Genomic DNA, 15,808 nt, shown 5'->3' with positions numbered 1-15,808 from the left:
TATCTAATGCTTTTGAGTCGCGTCTGACCTGTAGCGACTATGTGGACGCCTCTCTTCCAGAACCCCCCCACCTCCATCTGCAATCCTTCTGGTACCGTATTCATAGAGTTTTCTTGGTAAAAAAAAATATGGAAGTGGTTTACCATCGCCTCCTTCCACGCAGTAAACCTGAGTCTCCGCCCTCGACTCTCCCACGCCGCTGCTGCCCAGCACAGGTGAGTTAGTTACCAAGTGTTTACTTGGTGCTCCCTGGGTGTGGTGTTCAGTCAGTAAGCTATTAATAAATGGTGTGACAAGATACTGTGCAGCACCAAGGCCTGGTGGAAAGAGCCCGAGTCTGAGAGTCAGAAGACCCTGGTTCGATTTCCAGCTCCCCTGCTTGTCTGCTGTGTGACCCTGGGCAAGTCACTTCACTTCTCTGGACTTCAGTTACCTCCTCTGTAAAATGAGGATTGATTGAGCCCCGTGTGTGATGAGGGACTGTGTCCAACCTGATTAGCTTGTATTAAAGAAGTGCTTGACACTTAGTAAATGCTTAACAAATGCCATTGCTATTCTTGCTATCATTATTATTATTCCTGTTCTCCACCAGGCTCGCAGTCTCCAGGAGAAGGGAGGGCAGGTGTTTTATTCCCTTTAGGAAACCGAGGTTCAGCAGTAGTAGTAGTAGTAGCAGCATTTAATGAGGACCCTTTGGAGGGCAATGCACCATTCTAAGCATTTGGAAATTACAAAATGAAATGACATGTTCCCTACCCGCAGGAGCTTATGCGCTGAACAAGGAAGTTGGGCGTGCACATATTTAGAGTCATCAAAATAATTAATTTTGAAGTCACGTTGTATAGTGGAAAAATAATAATAATGGCATTTATTAAGCACCTACCCTGTGCAAAGCACTGTTCTAAGCGCTGGGGAGGTTACAAGGTGATCAGGTTGTCCCTCGGGGGGCTCACAGTCTTAATCCCCATTTTACAGATGAGGGAACTGAGGCCCAGAAAAGTTAAGTGACTTGCCCAGAATCACACAGCTGGTGGAGGCGGGATTTGAACTCATGACCTCTGACTCCAAAGCCCGTGCTCTTTCCACTGAGCCACGCTGCTTCTCAGGCTTGGGAGTCAGGGGATTTAGGTTCTAATCCCAGCCCCGCCACTTAACTTCTCTGGGCTTCAGTTTCCTCATCTGTGAAATGGGGAGTCAATACCTGTTCTCCCTCCTACTTAGAATGTGGGCCCCATGTGGGACCTGATCATCTTTTATCTACCGCAACGCTTAGTCCAGTGTTTGGTACTTCCCAAGCTCTTAGTACAGTGCTCTGCACACAGTAAGCGCTCAATAAATACGATTGAATGAATGGTACATAATAAGCGCTTAACAAATAACATAATCTTTACATCGATTGGGTGACGTGCCCCCCCCACACACACACACGTTCACACACGCTCTTCACACCTACACCACACAACCACAACCAACCCTTCCCCGACCCGAGGGCATGGGTGTTACTTTACAGGGCCAATGTAAGGGCCTACCCACTATTTCAATCCAAATTCAAGTGTCCAGAGCTCTGTGAGTAAACTTCTTGAATCTATATTACAAGTCACCCAGTTTATAAGTTTTCTGAGCCAAATACAATAGGAAACGGGAATAAGTTGAATTTAGATTTTGTTTTCATACCAGAACAGTCCCAGGCTGTGGGCTTCCAAGGTCAGGCCTTGCCATGAGACAGGAGAGAAGCGAAAGGGTCCGTTCCGCGATAGTAGCGAATGGGCAGATCCCCAATATCGTTTTTAAGAAACCCAGCCAGTAGTGTTCTGGTCTGGTCAGTCCAATTTGCCCCTCTGCTTGACTTAATAATAATCATCATCATCATCAATCGTATTTATTGAGCACTTACTATGTGCAGAGCACTGTACTAAGCGCTTGGGAAGTACAAATTGGCAACATGTGGAGACAGTCCCTACCCAACAGTGGGCTCACAGTGTAAAAGGGGGAGACAGAGAACAAAACCAAACATACTAACAAAATAAAATAAATAGAATAGATATGGACAAGTAAAATAAATAAATAGAGTAATAAATATGTACAAACAATAATAATAATTATGGTACTTGTTAAATACTCACTATGTGCCAAGCACTGGGGTAGATACAAGTTAGGCAAACTGGACACAGTCCCTGTCCCTCGTGGGACTCACACTCTTAACCCCCTTTTTGCAGATGAGGTAACTGAGGCCCAGAAAAGTGAAGTGACTTCCCCACAGTCACACAGCAGCCACGTGGCAGAGCAGGGATTCTCTTGTTTAGTGCTTTCCAAGTGCCAAACACTGTACTAAACGCTGGGGTAGATTCAATGCAAGCAGCCCGGTCCCTTCTCCACGTGGGGCTCACCATTCATTCATTCATTCAGTCGTATTTATTAAGTGTTTACTGTGTGCAGAGCACTGTACTAAAGCATTTGGGCGAGCACAGTACAGCAGCATATCCATATAAGAGGGGGAACAGGTTTCAGACCCCTCATTTTTACAGATGAGGAAATGGAGGCCCTGAGAAATGAAGAGATTTGTGAAAGTCACAGAGGAGGCGAGCGGCAGAGCCATGATTAGAACCCAGGGTCCCTGACTTGTGGGCCTGCGCTGCTTTCATTAGACAGATCACGCCGCTTCTGGGGTTTAGCTCTCCTACCGTCGATATTTGTGGAGGACCTCAGTACCCCCCAATCCACCTCCCGGAGAGGGGTTCGGCCCCAAAGACTCCGACACACGTCTGGACTTGAGCGGGGCTCGGGTTGGGGCCAAATTAGAGGGTTTTAATCCTTCCCTAACAAGGCCCTAGAGCGCATAGTGGGCATAGCTCGGATGCTTCGATACCTCGTCATTCGGGTGGGGTGAGTCAACGCTTCCTCAGGAGTGACCGACGAGAGGAGGGCCAGCCGAGGTGTGCGCTTCAAGGAATATTCCAGAAATATCAGGCAGCCCCCTGGGTCTGAAATGTTTCCTCACTTTTTTTTATTTTTACAGCCCCTTTGGGGCAGAGCCTGCGCAATTTCTTCTGCAGAATTAATGGATCGTTTCAAGAGCTGTGAGCTCGGTTGGTTTTCAGGAGATGCTCAGATCGTGAGAGGTGGCTAGCAGTGGCCGCAGCACCCTGAAGAGAGGTTCCCCGGCCTCTCCTAGCGGATAGGACTTTTAGACTGTGAGCCCACTTTTGGGTAGGGACTGTCTCTATATGTTGCCAATTTGTACTTCCCAAGTGCTTAGTACAGTGCTCTGCACATAGCGCTCAATAAATACGATTGATGATGATGATACGATTGATGTTGATGATGATGATGATAGAGCCTGGGCCTGGGATTCAGGAGAACCTGGATTCTCAACCCAGCTCCACCACGTCTGCTTTGTGACCTTCGGCAAGTCACGTCCCTTCTCTTGACCTCAGTTACCTCATCTGTGAGATGGGAACGAAGACTGGGAGCTCCATGGAGGACAGGGAGTGTGTCCAACCTGATTAACTTGTATCGACGCCAGGACTTAGTACAGTGGCTGGCACATTGATAGGACTTATCGACCACCGTAAAAAAACGTGTCGTAGACTTTTTTGCAGTTCTAAAACTGGGGATCTAGGCCCTAAAGTGAGTTGTTTTGCAGTGGGTTTTCTGCTCTTTGATGGTTTTAACTTTTTCTGGATGAAAGGAAAGTCATAAAAGCAGCATAGTGTAGTGGATAGAGCATGGGCCTGGGCATCAGAAGGCCGTGGGTTCAAATCCCAGCTCTGCCACTTCTCTCCTGCGTGACCATGGGCAAGTCCCTTCACTTCTCTGTGCCTCAGTTACCTCATCTGTAAAATGGGGATTGAGACTGTGAGCCCCACGTGGGATAGGGACTGTTTCCAACCCGATTTGCTTGTGTCCACCCCCACGCTCAGTACAGTGCTTGGTGGAGAGTAAGCGCTTAACAAATACCACCGTTATTATTATTATCCAGTGCTTAGAACAGTGCCCTGCTCCTTGGCAGTGCTTGACATCTAGTAAGTGCGTAACAAATACCATCATTAATTGTTGTTGCAGTTCCTAATGAGTCCATTTTAAACCCGGAATGCCCTTGAAGTCCAAGCTCTGGAAATTCCTGGCTCAGAGGTGCCCAGGAAAATCGACTGGGCATCTGGTCATCCTCTCTCTTTACCAAGGCTTCGATCTCCGAGTTGCCGTCTGGTGGAGCTGGAGAAGAGGAAACAGGAGGGTGAAGGCTTGAGGAAGTCGGGACATTAAGAAACGAGAAAGACAGTGAAAAAATTAAAGTTAAAACTTAAAGTAGAGCCCTTTGCGGAGTTGTTCCCCGGGTGGTATCAAGGAGGCAGTAACCAGTGGAGATTTGAGGGCTTCAGTGAGCTCAGTAGATTTCGCTTCAAGTCAGGAATCTGATTTTCTTTCTAAGTAAGGGTTCAGGTGAGGAGCAACGTGGTGTAGTGGAAAGATCACAGACCCGGGAGTCCAGAAGGACTTTGGTTCTAGTCCCGGCTCGGCCACTTGTCTGCTGTGTGACTTTGGGCAAGTTGCTTTGCTTCTCTGGGCCTCATTTACCTCCTCTGTAACTTGGGGATTATGACTGTGATCACTGTGTGAGACATGGACTCTGTCCACCCTGATTAATTTGGGTCTATCCCAGAGTTTAGAGCAGTGCCTTGCACATAGTAAGCATTTAACAAACAGCATTAGAAAAAATGTTGTTGGGTCGGGGCTAGTTTTTTTTGTCCAGTCTCCAGGCCCCGACTAGAAGCCGACCAGGTTTTTATTCGTTCCTGGCAGCCGGTGGCCGTGTTTGGAGGTTGCTGGCAGGGCCTCCATCAGTGGGCACAGAACATGGAAACTCTTGCTTCCGTAACTACAGGAGCCGTTTGCTCCAGGGCACAGCGTGGGACTGATGGGCCGGACCGCAGGCAAGGGGCATCGGGGCCAATCTCTGGATCGCAAAATCAATCCATCATTCGATCCAGTTGTATTTATTGAGTGCTTACTGGGTCCAGGGCACCGTATTCAACCCTAGGGAGAGGACAACAGAACAGAGTTGGTGGACACATTCCCCTCCCTCAACAAGCAAAAGCCAGGAGTCCCTTTCTGTGTTGGACTACGGGAAATCTCAGCTCCAGTTAAAGCGGGACAGGCCGGCAGCATTTCCTCAAACTAAATCACAACGAGGAGCCGGCCCGCACGGTGGACTGTAAGCTCGTTGGGGGCAGGGAATGTGTCTGTTGGTTGTTGTATTGTCTGCCAAGCGCTTAGTACAGTGTTCTGCATACAGTGAGCGCTCAGTAAGTACAATTGACCAGGATGGCTCCACCTCCTCTCCACTTCACCCCCACCCCACCAACAATCCTCTCTCTGCCAGTTGACCTTAGAGGGAGGGCTTGGGTGGGTACATTTTTCATATTCGACTAACCGCTACGCTATTTCTTGCACGCATAGTAGGTGATAAGCCCTGGGGCAACCCCAAGATGAGCAGCTGACAGCATCCTGTCATCGAGGGGGTGCAGGGAAAGGGGCAGAGGCATCGTCGATGCTACAGCGATTTGCTCCCCCGCAGAGTTGATAAATAACCACAAGTGGATCTTGGCTGAAAAGAAAAAATAAATACACACAAGCTCACACTGCAGAGCAGACCCTCCATCAGTCAGCGGTGTTGATTGGGTGCGTCTTCGGTGCAGAGCACTACACTAAGCGCTTGGAAAAGTATGATAGAGTTGGTAGGGACAGTTCCTACCCACAGGGAGTTTACGGTCTACAGGGGAGCTAGTGGTCTACGGGGTTTGGGTGGGGCAGGGGAACAGTGTTGCTCTAGCAATTTGCTTCCCCCTCCAAAGTTGAAAAATGACCACAAGTGCATCTTGATTAGAGCCTCTTTAATTTAAAAAACAAAAAAAACCAGCCTACATAGGTGCATACGTGCAGTGTGGATGGCCATTCAATCCATCGTGGTATTTACTGAGCACCTGTTATATGCAGAGTACTGTACTAAGCTCTTGGGGAACGACAATGCAATAGGTACAGACGATCCCAGCCCACAAGGAAGCTTGCAGTTACCACACGAACCTGCTCAAGAGAGGGAATGAGAGAGAGAGGGCCCACCTCTCCCTCCCTCCATCACTGCAGTGATAAGTGGGGTGAGGAACTATCTTGGGGTGCCCGGAGGAGAAATGAGCAGGACGGACTTCTGCCCCTGCAGGGTCTTTCTGAGCCTCGGCTGCGTTTCTACCCTGAATATTTGGTTACTGAGCATTGGTTTTATAGCAAAACAGTTTATGCCACAAGTTTTGGTTTTTACAGCTGGATTGAACAGTCCTATGGATTCCTCCTCCACCTCCTTTTATTTTGCTTACTTCCTTTCCCCACTTTAACGGAAGAGGAAGGGTGGGCCTGTGAGAAATGAGATGAAACCCTTCCAGTCATTTTGATTGAGTAGCTCAGTAGGCGAGGAGTTGGAAGCTGGTCGTGACGGTGTGGTTTGGCATTTTGGGGGAGTAGAGCTAGCCTTTTAGCACACCTGTTGGAGAGTTGGCTGCAGAGCCATTAAGCTGAAGTACGGGACTTGGTGTGTAACCTCAAAGGAAGCAGCGTGGCCTCGTGAAAAGAGCCCAGGCCTGAAGGAGTCAGCGGACCTCGCTTCTAATCCTGGCTCTGCCATTTGCCTGCTTTGTGACCTTGGGCAAGCCTCTTAACTTTTCTGCGCCTCAGTTTCCTCAACTGTAAAATGGGGATTCAATCCTATTCCCTCCCACTTAAGACTTTGAGCCCCACAGGCAAGGACTATGTCCACCCTGATCAACTTGTATCTACCCCAGCGTTTAGAGCGGTGCTTCACACAAAGTAAGCGCTTAACGAATACTATAGGTTTCCCAAAAAGGGGTGTGTGGGGGCGTGGGAAGTCAAGATGCCCTCCCGGAAGACTGACATTTAGGGAAGAGATGATGTAAGTGGAATTGTGAGGGGATTTGCCTGTTTTTAGACTGTGAGCCCAATGTTGGGTAGGGACTGTCTCTATATGTTGCCAATTTGTACTTCCCAAGCACTTAGTACAGTGCTCTGCACATAGTAAGCACTCAATAAATATGATTGATTGGGAGGGGAATTTTTTTTAATGATATTTAAGTGCATACTATGTTCCTGATACTGTACTAAATGCTGGGGAAGATACAGAATAATCAGGTGGACACAGTCTATGTCTCACATGGGGCTCGCAGTGTTAATGTAAGCTTGTTATGGACGGGGGACAGTTCTGCTGATTCTGTTGTATCGTATTCCCCCAAATGCATGGTACAGTGCTCTGCACGTAGTAAGTACTCAAAAAATACAATTGATTAATCCCCATTGTACAGATGAGGTAGCTGAGGCACAGAGAAGTGAAGTGACTTGCCCGAGGCCACATAGGCAAGTGACAGGGCTAGAATTCGAACCCAGGTCTTCTGACGCCCAGCCCCGGGCTCTTTCCACTAGGCCACACGACCCTCACTGGGCACTGCTCCATTTGTTGTGAGGCTCGCCCCCTTGTAGACCTAGAGTTTCCTCCGGTTCAGGAATGTTTGCTCTCTGCCAGGTGACTGTAAGCCCACTGTGGGCAGGGGATGCGTCTGTTTATTGTAGTAATAATAATAATAATAATAATAGTGGTATTTGTTAAGCGCTTATTAAGTGTGAAGCACTGTTCTAAGCCCTGGGGGATTCGAGGTGATCAGGTTGTCCCAAGTCTGTTCTAAGCCCTGGGGGGGATGCAAGTTGATCAGGTTGTCCCACTCACAGTCTGTGGGCTCACAGTCTTAATCCCCATTTTACAGATGAGGGAACTGAGGCCCAGAGAAGTTAAGTGACTTGCCCAAAGTCACACAGCTGACAAGTGGCAGAGTTGAGATTAGAACCCGTGACCTGACTCCCAAGCCCATGCTCTTTCCACTGAGCCGCACTGTTTCTCTGTATTCTTCCAAGTGCTTAGTACAGTGCTCTGCACACAGTAAGTGCTCAATTAATACGATTGACAGACTGAGGGGGAGGCCCACCCCCAGCCACATCCCGGCCGCCGATCAAGTGGAAAACCCATCGCGGAAGAGCCGTGGGTCCCGGGGGCTGGAGGGGAGACCCCGAAAACCTGGGCGAGAAGAAGTAGGAGGGGTGGCGGTGTGGACTGAAAGCCCACCCGGTGCCACGCTCTGCCCCCAGAGCTTGGGAGAGTACAAGACGAAGAAGTGACATGTTTCCTGCCCACACCGAGCTTACAGCGTAAGCCACCGAGCTGGGGAATCTCACCGTAGTCATTCCCGCCCCCGGAGGCCGCAGCCTCTCTCCTCTCCCTCCCCACCCCCCGGACAAGGGCCTTCCTGGCCTTCTCAGTTGTTTTCCTTTTTGGGCCGCCCAAATGATCTGGGATCCGTGCCATCAATTGTCCGGGGCCCAGAGCCGACAGAGTGCCGGGCGGGATTCCTGCACGTGCTGCCCACCGAGCTTTCACCCCAGCCCAGTGATTAAGCAGATGAACCTTGAACTCTCCAGTTGTAACCTCCTTCCTCGTGCCTGGAAGCCACTTCCAGGGGGAAGGAAGCTTTAGTAGTTAGGTCAGAGGTTCGCTTCACAAGGTGCTCTGCATATTTTCTAAACCTCCTCAACGGAAGAATTGTCCTAACTGGGCTTTGAGCCTGGTGGTCTGAAGGTGTTCGTTCCTCCCCGGGACCCTGTAAAGGGACTGTCCGTCCTCCTGGGTCCTTTTAGATGAGTGCTTGGCACGTAGTAAGCGCTTAACAAATACCATCATTATTATTTCAGTATTATTTCAGCAAATTATTCTCGGGCTGAGCGGGTCGAGGGGACCCAGATTGTGGGTAAGGGGAAGACAGATCCTTCGCGAGTCTTGCCTCGCTGTGGCCCGCAGCCATTGGCAAGCTATTTCCGCTGCTCTGGAAACCCGGCATCCCGACCTCCCACCACCCCGGGAGTTGGTGAGGTCCCAAACGGAGGAGCCCAGCCTGCCTGGGTCATTTTCAGGTTGACCCAGGAGCACTGAACTCGATTCTTCCAAGTACCAGATGGACCCAGGTGAAACTCCCTCTGCACCCGGCAGCCCAGCCCGGAAAGACTGACTTGCTCAGAGTAGGCCCGTACCTTCAGGTGAAAATGAATAACCTTGCCCTCACTAGTGTCTGTAGAGGATAATTATAGTTTCTGTAATGCCATGATAAAATAATGACTTTGGGTAATAAAGCAAGCAGAAACTCACAGTGGTAGAGTTGGCCTTCTGAGGAGCCTCTCCCTCCCCACCCTCAGAAATCAGAGCCTTGCTCATCAGGCGGCAGAAAAGATCTCTGTTTTTTAGGGAAAGCTTGGGTCCCAAAAATATCAGGGATTTGCAAGATGTCTCTCCAGACACTGTAGACACGGAACGACACCAGAATCTAAAACCAGGGGCGAGGCCGTGAGTCCTTTCCTGCCAAGTGACTGATGTCAATTCCCTCTTGGCCAGATCCATTGGACTTTGAACTTTAATCTTCCAGGAGGACCCAAGCAGCTAAGTAATGCTTGTTTATTGTACCGTGAGAGCACGTGAGTAGAGATGAGAGAAAGGGGCACTGTGAGAGCCAGAAGGGGCCTGTTTTTTCCGGGTCGGCCATTGAAGGAGACGTGGAAACGGTGCCTGGGAAACCGGGCTGCAGATCGCGTGAGCAAATGAAAGGGGTGCGGGAATTCCGTTCATCTGAGATGGGCGGGAAGAGAGCCTAAGGAAGACAGAACCTGCACCGGGAAGGTCGGCCATGTCTGTTGGTTATTTCTGCGCTGCTTACGCAGTTGGGTCTGTACCCTCTAATCACCTGATATTCACCTCAGCCCCTCAGCATTCAAGTCCGTAAACGTAACTTATTTTAAAGTCTGTCTCCCTTGCTAGACCGTAAGCTCCTGTGGGCAGGGAATGTGTCTAACAACTCTTTTTTTTTTTCCAATCTAGTATTCGTTAAGCTCTTACTATATGCCTGGCACTGTACTAAGTACTGGGATAGATAGCAAATCAGGTTGGACACGGCCCATGCATAGGTCTCACAGATGAGGACCTGAGGTCCAGAGAAGCCAAGTGACCTGCCCAAGCTAAGGGAGCAAACAAGTGGCTGAGCCAGGATTAGAACCCAGGTCCTTCTGACTCCAGGTCTTGAACTCAATCCACTAGGACCACATTATTCTCTCCCAAGTGGACTAGTAAAGTGCCGTGCACCCAGTGAGTGCCCAGTAAGTGCCATTGATTGATTATTTGGAGGTGGGTTTAAAAAGTGCTCAGTAAGTGCCATTGATTGATTATTTGGAAGTGGGTTTAAATGTAGGCCAGAGGGGAGACGCCTTCCGACGGCCACAACGGGATCTTGCCCGCTGTCCGTTGCTTGGATTGGAGATGGGAGGAGGGGGCCTGCTGATGGTCCGAAGCCGGGAGGTCCCGGCTTCTTGGCAACAAACGGAGTGACAGACCGTCTTCTTTCCCTCCTTGCAGGTCGGCGACATCGTGAAAGTGACGAGGATGAATATCAACGGCCAGTGGGAAGGAGAGGTGAACGGCCGGAAAGGGCTGTTCCCCTTTACCCACGTCAAAATCATCGACCCCCAGAACCCCGACGAGACCGAGTGACGAGCCCCACGACCCAGCGCAGACCGCCGCCGCTCTTCCCGCTTTATTTTTCTGGCTCTCTTTTAGCAACCTCGGAGATGGCGTAGCCTGCCGACCAGCGCTCTCTGCCTCCCGGCAGCCCTCGTGTGCCTCCCCGGAATACCCACGCCCAGCCTCTTCCTGACACGCAGATCCCATCTGCTGGATCGGTTCATCCAGGAGGGAACCGCCGCTTCACCCGTTAAGGATCCTGAGCTGGAAAATACTGGCGAAAGCACGCAAGTGGAAAGGAGGTGGAGGGGAAAGAAGATTTTTGAGCTCGGATACCGTCTGGCCGGTTCTGTCACGTTGGGTCGGAAAGAACTGAAACTTTTGGAATTGACAGCCAAACCTTATATCTGCCCTGTTGGGTCATCTTGTTTTGCCTTTTGGTTAGGAGCGAGAGAGGAAGAGAGAGAGAGGGATTGGAGAAAGGGGAGAGTCACGTCCTAGAGAAATGGAATCTGAATAATCGGGGTATTTGGGAGATTTCAAGCTTCTGTCATTGGAAGAAATGGATCCGAAACAAGCTGGGTTTTGGGTGACAAAGCCCTCTGCTTGCCTCCCAGCCCTGACTGGTGAAGCGGGTGTGAATCACGTGTAGCAAAATAACTGGTTGAAGCTGAGACCTTTATTTATACGAAGGCCCAGTCCTCGTAAACGGTAGCCTCCGTGGCTCTATGCGCCTACAAAGTCCAGGTGACTATTGAATGCAAGCCTCTGACCGGCCATTTTAGAAAACTTGCCCAGCTTTGGTAGCTGGAAGCGGGGGAGCTTTTAAAACACCTCGAATCTGATGGCTTCGGGGACCGGGCTTAGAGAAGCTCGGCTGCTGCTTCTCCGGTACCCGTCAAGCCCGGGGCGGGGAGGGCGGCGGAGACACTTTTCCAAGTGAGATTTAAGAATTATTGTTCCTAGAAGCCTCGTGTTGAATTAAAGTTATTTTAATAAGTGAACAGTCTTTTTTTTCCCCCACCCCATCCCCTTCTTCCCTCTCTGTGGGGGTAAGAGTTGATCAGACCCCAGCAAGCGGAGTTTAGGCAGTTGAGGTCTCAACAGTACATCGACCAAACGCTGACGGATGGTTGCCCCGAGCCCGTAAACCTTTGCCATTTTAACCGTGTATGTTTGGTTCTGTTCTCAACTCGGGATCTCCAGCTACTTAAAACCTCCTCGTGCGGTCTCGGAGCAAAACGTTCCGGGGACTGCCGACGGCGGGAGCCACTAAGGTGGCCAAACCGGTTTTCCAGACTAACTTAACTGTGACGTGGCACGGCGTGGGTGAGAGATGGGCGTCAGGGTGGGGCCGCCCCGCGGGCTGCCTTGGCACTCAGCCGCCGAGCCAGAAGAGGCCTTGTCCCCGCCCAGAGGCGCCCAAACCTACGTTGAGCCGCACGACCCCGGCCGTACTACTGAGAAATACCACGTAGGAACACCGCAACCGCACCAAGCTCGTCGCTCCGAGGAGGCTGAGCCGACCAGCGGCGCGATCCGCAATTAGACAATTCCGTCTCTCTTCGAAAGAACTACTGTAGCACCGTGAATTTACCAACACACTTCACCGACCCCTTCCCTCCAGTAAAAAAAAAGTAGTCGTGACCTCTCCGTGGATCCAGGCAATCGTCGGCCCTACCCTGACTCGGTCGAAGAGCGTGCCGCCTCACGGGAACCCAAGTCTTTCGGGTTTCCCCTCCGTCCTGCCGCCCCCGGGTTTCTTGGGGGTCGCGGTCGAGGAAGGCCTCCGCAGATAGGGTCGCGCCAGGGTGGCCCGCTGCCCGAAAACTCTGCGCCGACCAAATCGGCCGGCACCCGCCGGGTGACGTGGGCGAGGGGAGTCCTGACAAGTCAGCGAGTCAGGGAGTGGCGTTAAAACCGGGCGGCTCGGAGGCTGGGGATAGGGTGGGAAGCTGGTGGTTCTCTCAGGAATCTATGCAAAAATCTCGAGTGCTCTCAAGGCGATCGCAAGAGCACTGGACGGGATGAGAGGAAGCCCGAGGAATTTAAAATTCCTTAGACAATGAAAGGATTGATTGAGTAAGCTCCAATCAGCGGCCTCTCCCCTCTGTAGCGCAGTGCTTGGCTATTTCTGTCCTCTTCTGCGAGGGGCCGGGGAGAGGGTCTTGGTCGTCATCCAAAAACGGATTTTAAGGCGGGTAGCAGCCCGAGTAGATTCTCAAGCAGAACGGTAAATCGGGAAAAGACCGCTGAGACGGCTTTAAGAGAAGAAGGCGATGCCAATCTGACAGAGTTTGCATTTGAAGCGTTTTCCCTTTGGAGTTGTTCGTTCTTGCTGCTTGCTTCCACCCATGCCTTGTCGATGTTGCTTAAAAGACTCTGCGGGCATCTTGCGTTTCGGCTTCACTGTCACCGGAGACTTCTATGGCGGGGGGGTGGGGGGGGAAGGTGAAAACGCTCAATCTGGGGCACGAAAGTTTATTTATCATGGACGATTGTCGTCAATCAGTGCACTGTTAAAAAGGGTGTTTTGTTCCACACTTGGTTGAAAATATCATTACTGGTTTTAAGCGTGCTTTAAATGTCTCCTGACAATAGGAGGGCAAGGTTTCTTGCTAGGGGCGGGAGGGGGTGGCGGGGAGGGAGGGGGTAGACGCCTTCCATTCTCTATTATTTTGAAGACTCTTAAGGCCCCAGCGGTCCTTGGAGTTAAAAAAATAAATAAATAAAGTTCCTCTAATCAGTGCTCGTATCTCACTGGAGCCACGCTAATGTTTAATTTCCAATTGTTTACAAGGCAGGCGGACCTAAAGGACAAGGGAATGAGTCTTGGGTCATTTGATCAGAGGAACCGGGACTTTTTATTTTTGTAAAGGGGCGAGATGCAGTTTTGTGCTATTGTCATGTGCCTGTAACGTAATCTTCGTTTTTCGTTCTTTGGTTTTTTTTAAAAAAGAAAAATCAACCGGAGGAATACCCTGGGAATGAGTTGGCCTGTCCTGTTTTAGGACAACACGGTTTTCGAGGCTCAGCGGGGCAGGCGGCGGGCCTGTCCGGAACCCGTAGGCGCCGGGTCGGGTTGGTTTTGTGTGTTTGGCTGTCTCCTCGTAGGCTTGTGTCCCAGAGCAGTAAAAAGAATTGGGCTGGCGGGGAAGGGTGGCTTAGAGAGACGGTCTTCAGTGTATCTTCATAAAACAGCTCCCAACCTCCACAAACCCGACAGCAACTCTCACGAGTAACTTAGAGACCGTGAACTTCAGGCAATAATATTTTACATGTAAGCTTTTAAAATTATTTTTGGGGGGGGGGGGGATCATAGCTTGTTTTATTTTTTGTGCTATGAAATTAACAGTATTAAATGACTTATATTCTTAGAATACATTCAGTGTCTTTCTTACAGATTAATGCCTTTTTATTTTCATACTCCATCTTACTCCGTATTACCGGTCCCAGCCTCAAAGCCAGTGTTTTCAGTGGCCTGTTTGTACACGGTCTAAATAAAACTTGCATCAACGTGCAGCATCAACTTGTTTTCTTTAGCTTTCAGCCTCTCGGCAGTGTCGGCCCGTGGGTCAGTTTCCTTGACCTCTTTCTTCCGGACTCACTCCCTCCAGAAGGAGCGATGGATGACACCTGAATGTGGAGAAAAGGGTCTCTACGGGACCCGCCTTCCAGCACTGATCTGGTTTCAGTAATCTAGTGAAGCTTCCCCTAATTAAGGACCTGCTGTGTGCTAAACTCTGGGGTAGATGAGTCGATCAGTGGTATTTATCGAGCACTTGCGCTGTGCAGAGCACTGAACTAAGTGCTCGGGAGAGTACGGTGTAACAGAGTTGGCAGGTACGGTCCCTTGCTACAACAATCTTACAGTCTGGATTCAAAATAAAAAGCTGGGACACGGTCCCTGTCCCTCACGGGGCTCACTGTCGGAGGGATAATAATAATAATGGCATTTATTAAGCGCTTACTATGTGCAAAGCACGGTTCTAAGCGCTGGGGAGTTACAAGGTGATCAGGTTGTCCCACTTGGGGGCTCACAGTCTTAATCCCCATTTTACAGATGAGGTCACTGAGGCACAGAGAAGTCAAGCGGCTTGCCCAAAGTCACACAGCTGACAATTGGAGCCGGGAGGGATCTCATCCTTGTTTTACAGATGAGGAAGCCAGAGGCCCATTGAAGCTGTGACCTCGTTATTATTACTGTAAGCGCTTACTTTGTGCCAAGCACTGGGATTGATACTAGTTAATCAGGTTGGACACGGTCCCTGTACCGTATAGGGCTCCCAGGCGAAGTAGGAGGGAGAACAGGTATTTAATCCCCATTTTACAGTTGAGGAAACTGAAGCCCAGAGACGTGAAGTCACTTGCCCAAGGTCACCAAACCAGCGGTTGTCAGGATTAGAACCCAGGTCCTCCGGGACCTTTCCACTAGGTCATGCTGCTTGTTGGGTAGGGACTGTCTATATGTTGCCAATTTGTACTTCCCAAGCGTTTAGTACAGTGCTCTGCACATAGTAAGCGCTCAATAAATATGATTGATTAATTAGTTGATTCCCAAAGTAACCCAGCCGGTCTGAGGTAAAGCTGGGATTTAGAAGCCAGATCTCCTGACTGCCGCTGACTCCCAGAATTTAAATTCCCTTAAAGCTACTTGCAGTTGGTTACCTCATCTGTAAAATGGGGATTAAGACCGTGAGCCCCATGTGGGACAGCCTGATTACCTTGTATCCCCCCCCGGCTCTTAGAACAGTGCTTGGCACATAGTAAGCGCTTAACAAGTGCTATCATTATTATTATTACCCGATTGAGTCTAAGGCTGCCTAAAGCCGAGACATATCAATAATCTGTGTCCATCTAACCCAGCAGTCTTCCTTTTTTTCAAATGCTATTTGTTAAACGCTTCCCGTGTGCCAGGCACTGTGCTAAACTCGGAGGTAGCTACGAGGTAATCAGGTTGGACGCGTCCCACGTAAGGTTCGTGGTCTTCATCCCCATTTTGCAGGTGAGGTAACTGAGGCCCAGAGAGGCAAAGTGACTTGGTCATACATTAGACAAGTAGGGGAGCTGGGATTAGAACCCAGGACTTTTTTGACTCCCAGACTCCAATAGGCCCCACTGCCTCTGAGACCATCTATATGATGCCAACTTGTGCTTCCCAAGTGCTTAGTACAGTGCTCTGCACACAGTAAGCGCTCA

The 15,808-nt window shown here is 50.1% G+C and overlaps 1 protein-coding gene across 1 annotated transcript in view; it reads left to right on the top strand.

Annotated features, from left to right (window-relative positions):
• CRKL (CRK like proto-oncogene, adaptor protein) overlaps positions 1-11,613 on the top strand; it is a 45,138-nt gene extending 33,525 nt beyond the window's left edge. The window contains exon 3 of the mRNA XM_038763257.1: positions 10,505-11,613. Within this exon, the coding sequence (XP_038619185.1) occupies positions 10,505-10,639 (135 nt within the window). The 3' untranslated portion in view covers positions 10,640-11,613. The remainder of the gene's footprint in view (positions 1-10,504) is intronic.
• Positions 11,614-15,808: the final 4,195 nt, after the last annotated feature.

Source organism: Tachyglossus aculeatus, chromosome 21 (assembly GCF_015852505.1).
Source record: "Tachyglossus aculeatus isolate mTacAcu1 chromosome 21, mTacAcu1.pri, whole genome shotgun sequence".
Taxonomy (NCBI): Eukaryota; Metazoa; Chordata; class Mammalia; order Monotremata; family Tachyglossidae; genus Tachyglossus; species Tachyglossus aculeatus.
The sequence above is the reverse complement of the archived record's forward strand: the minus strand, read 5'-3'. Positions and strand labels throughout refer to the sequence as shown.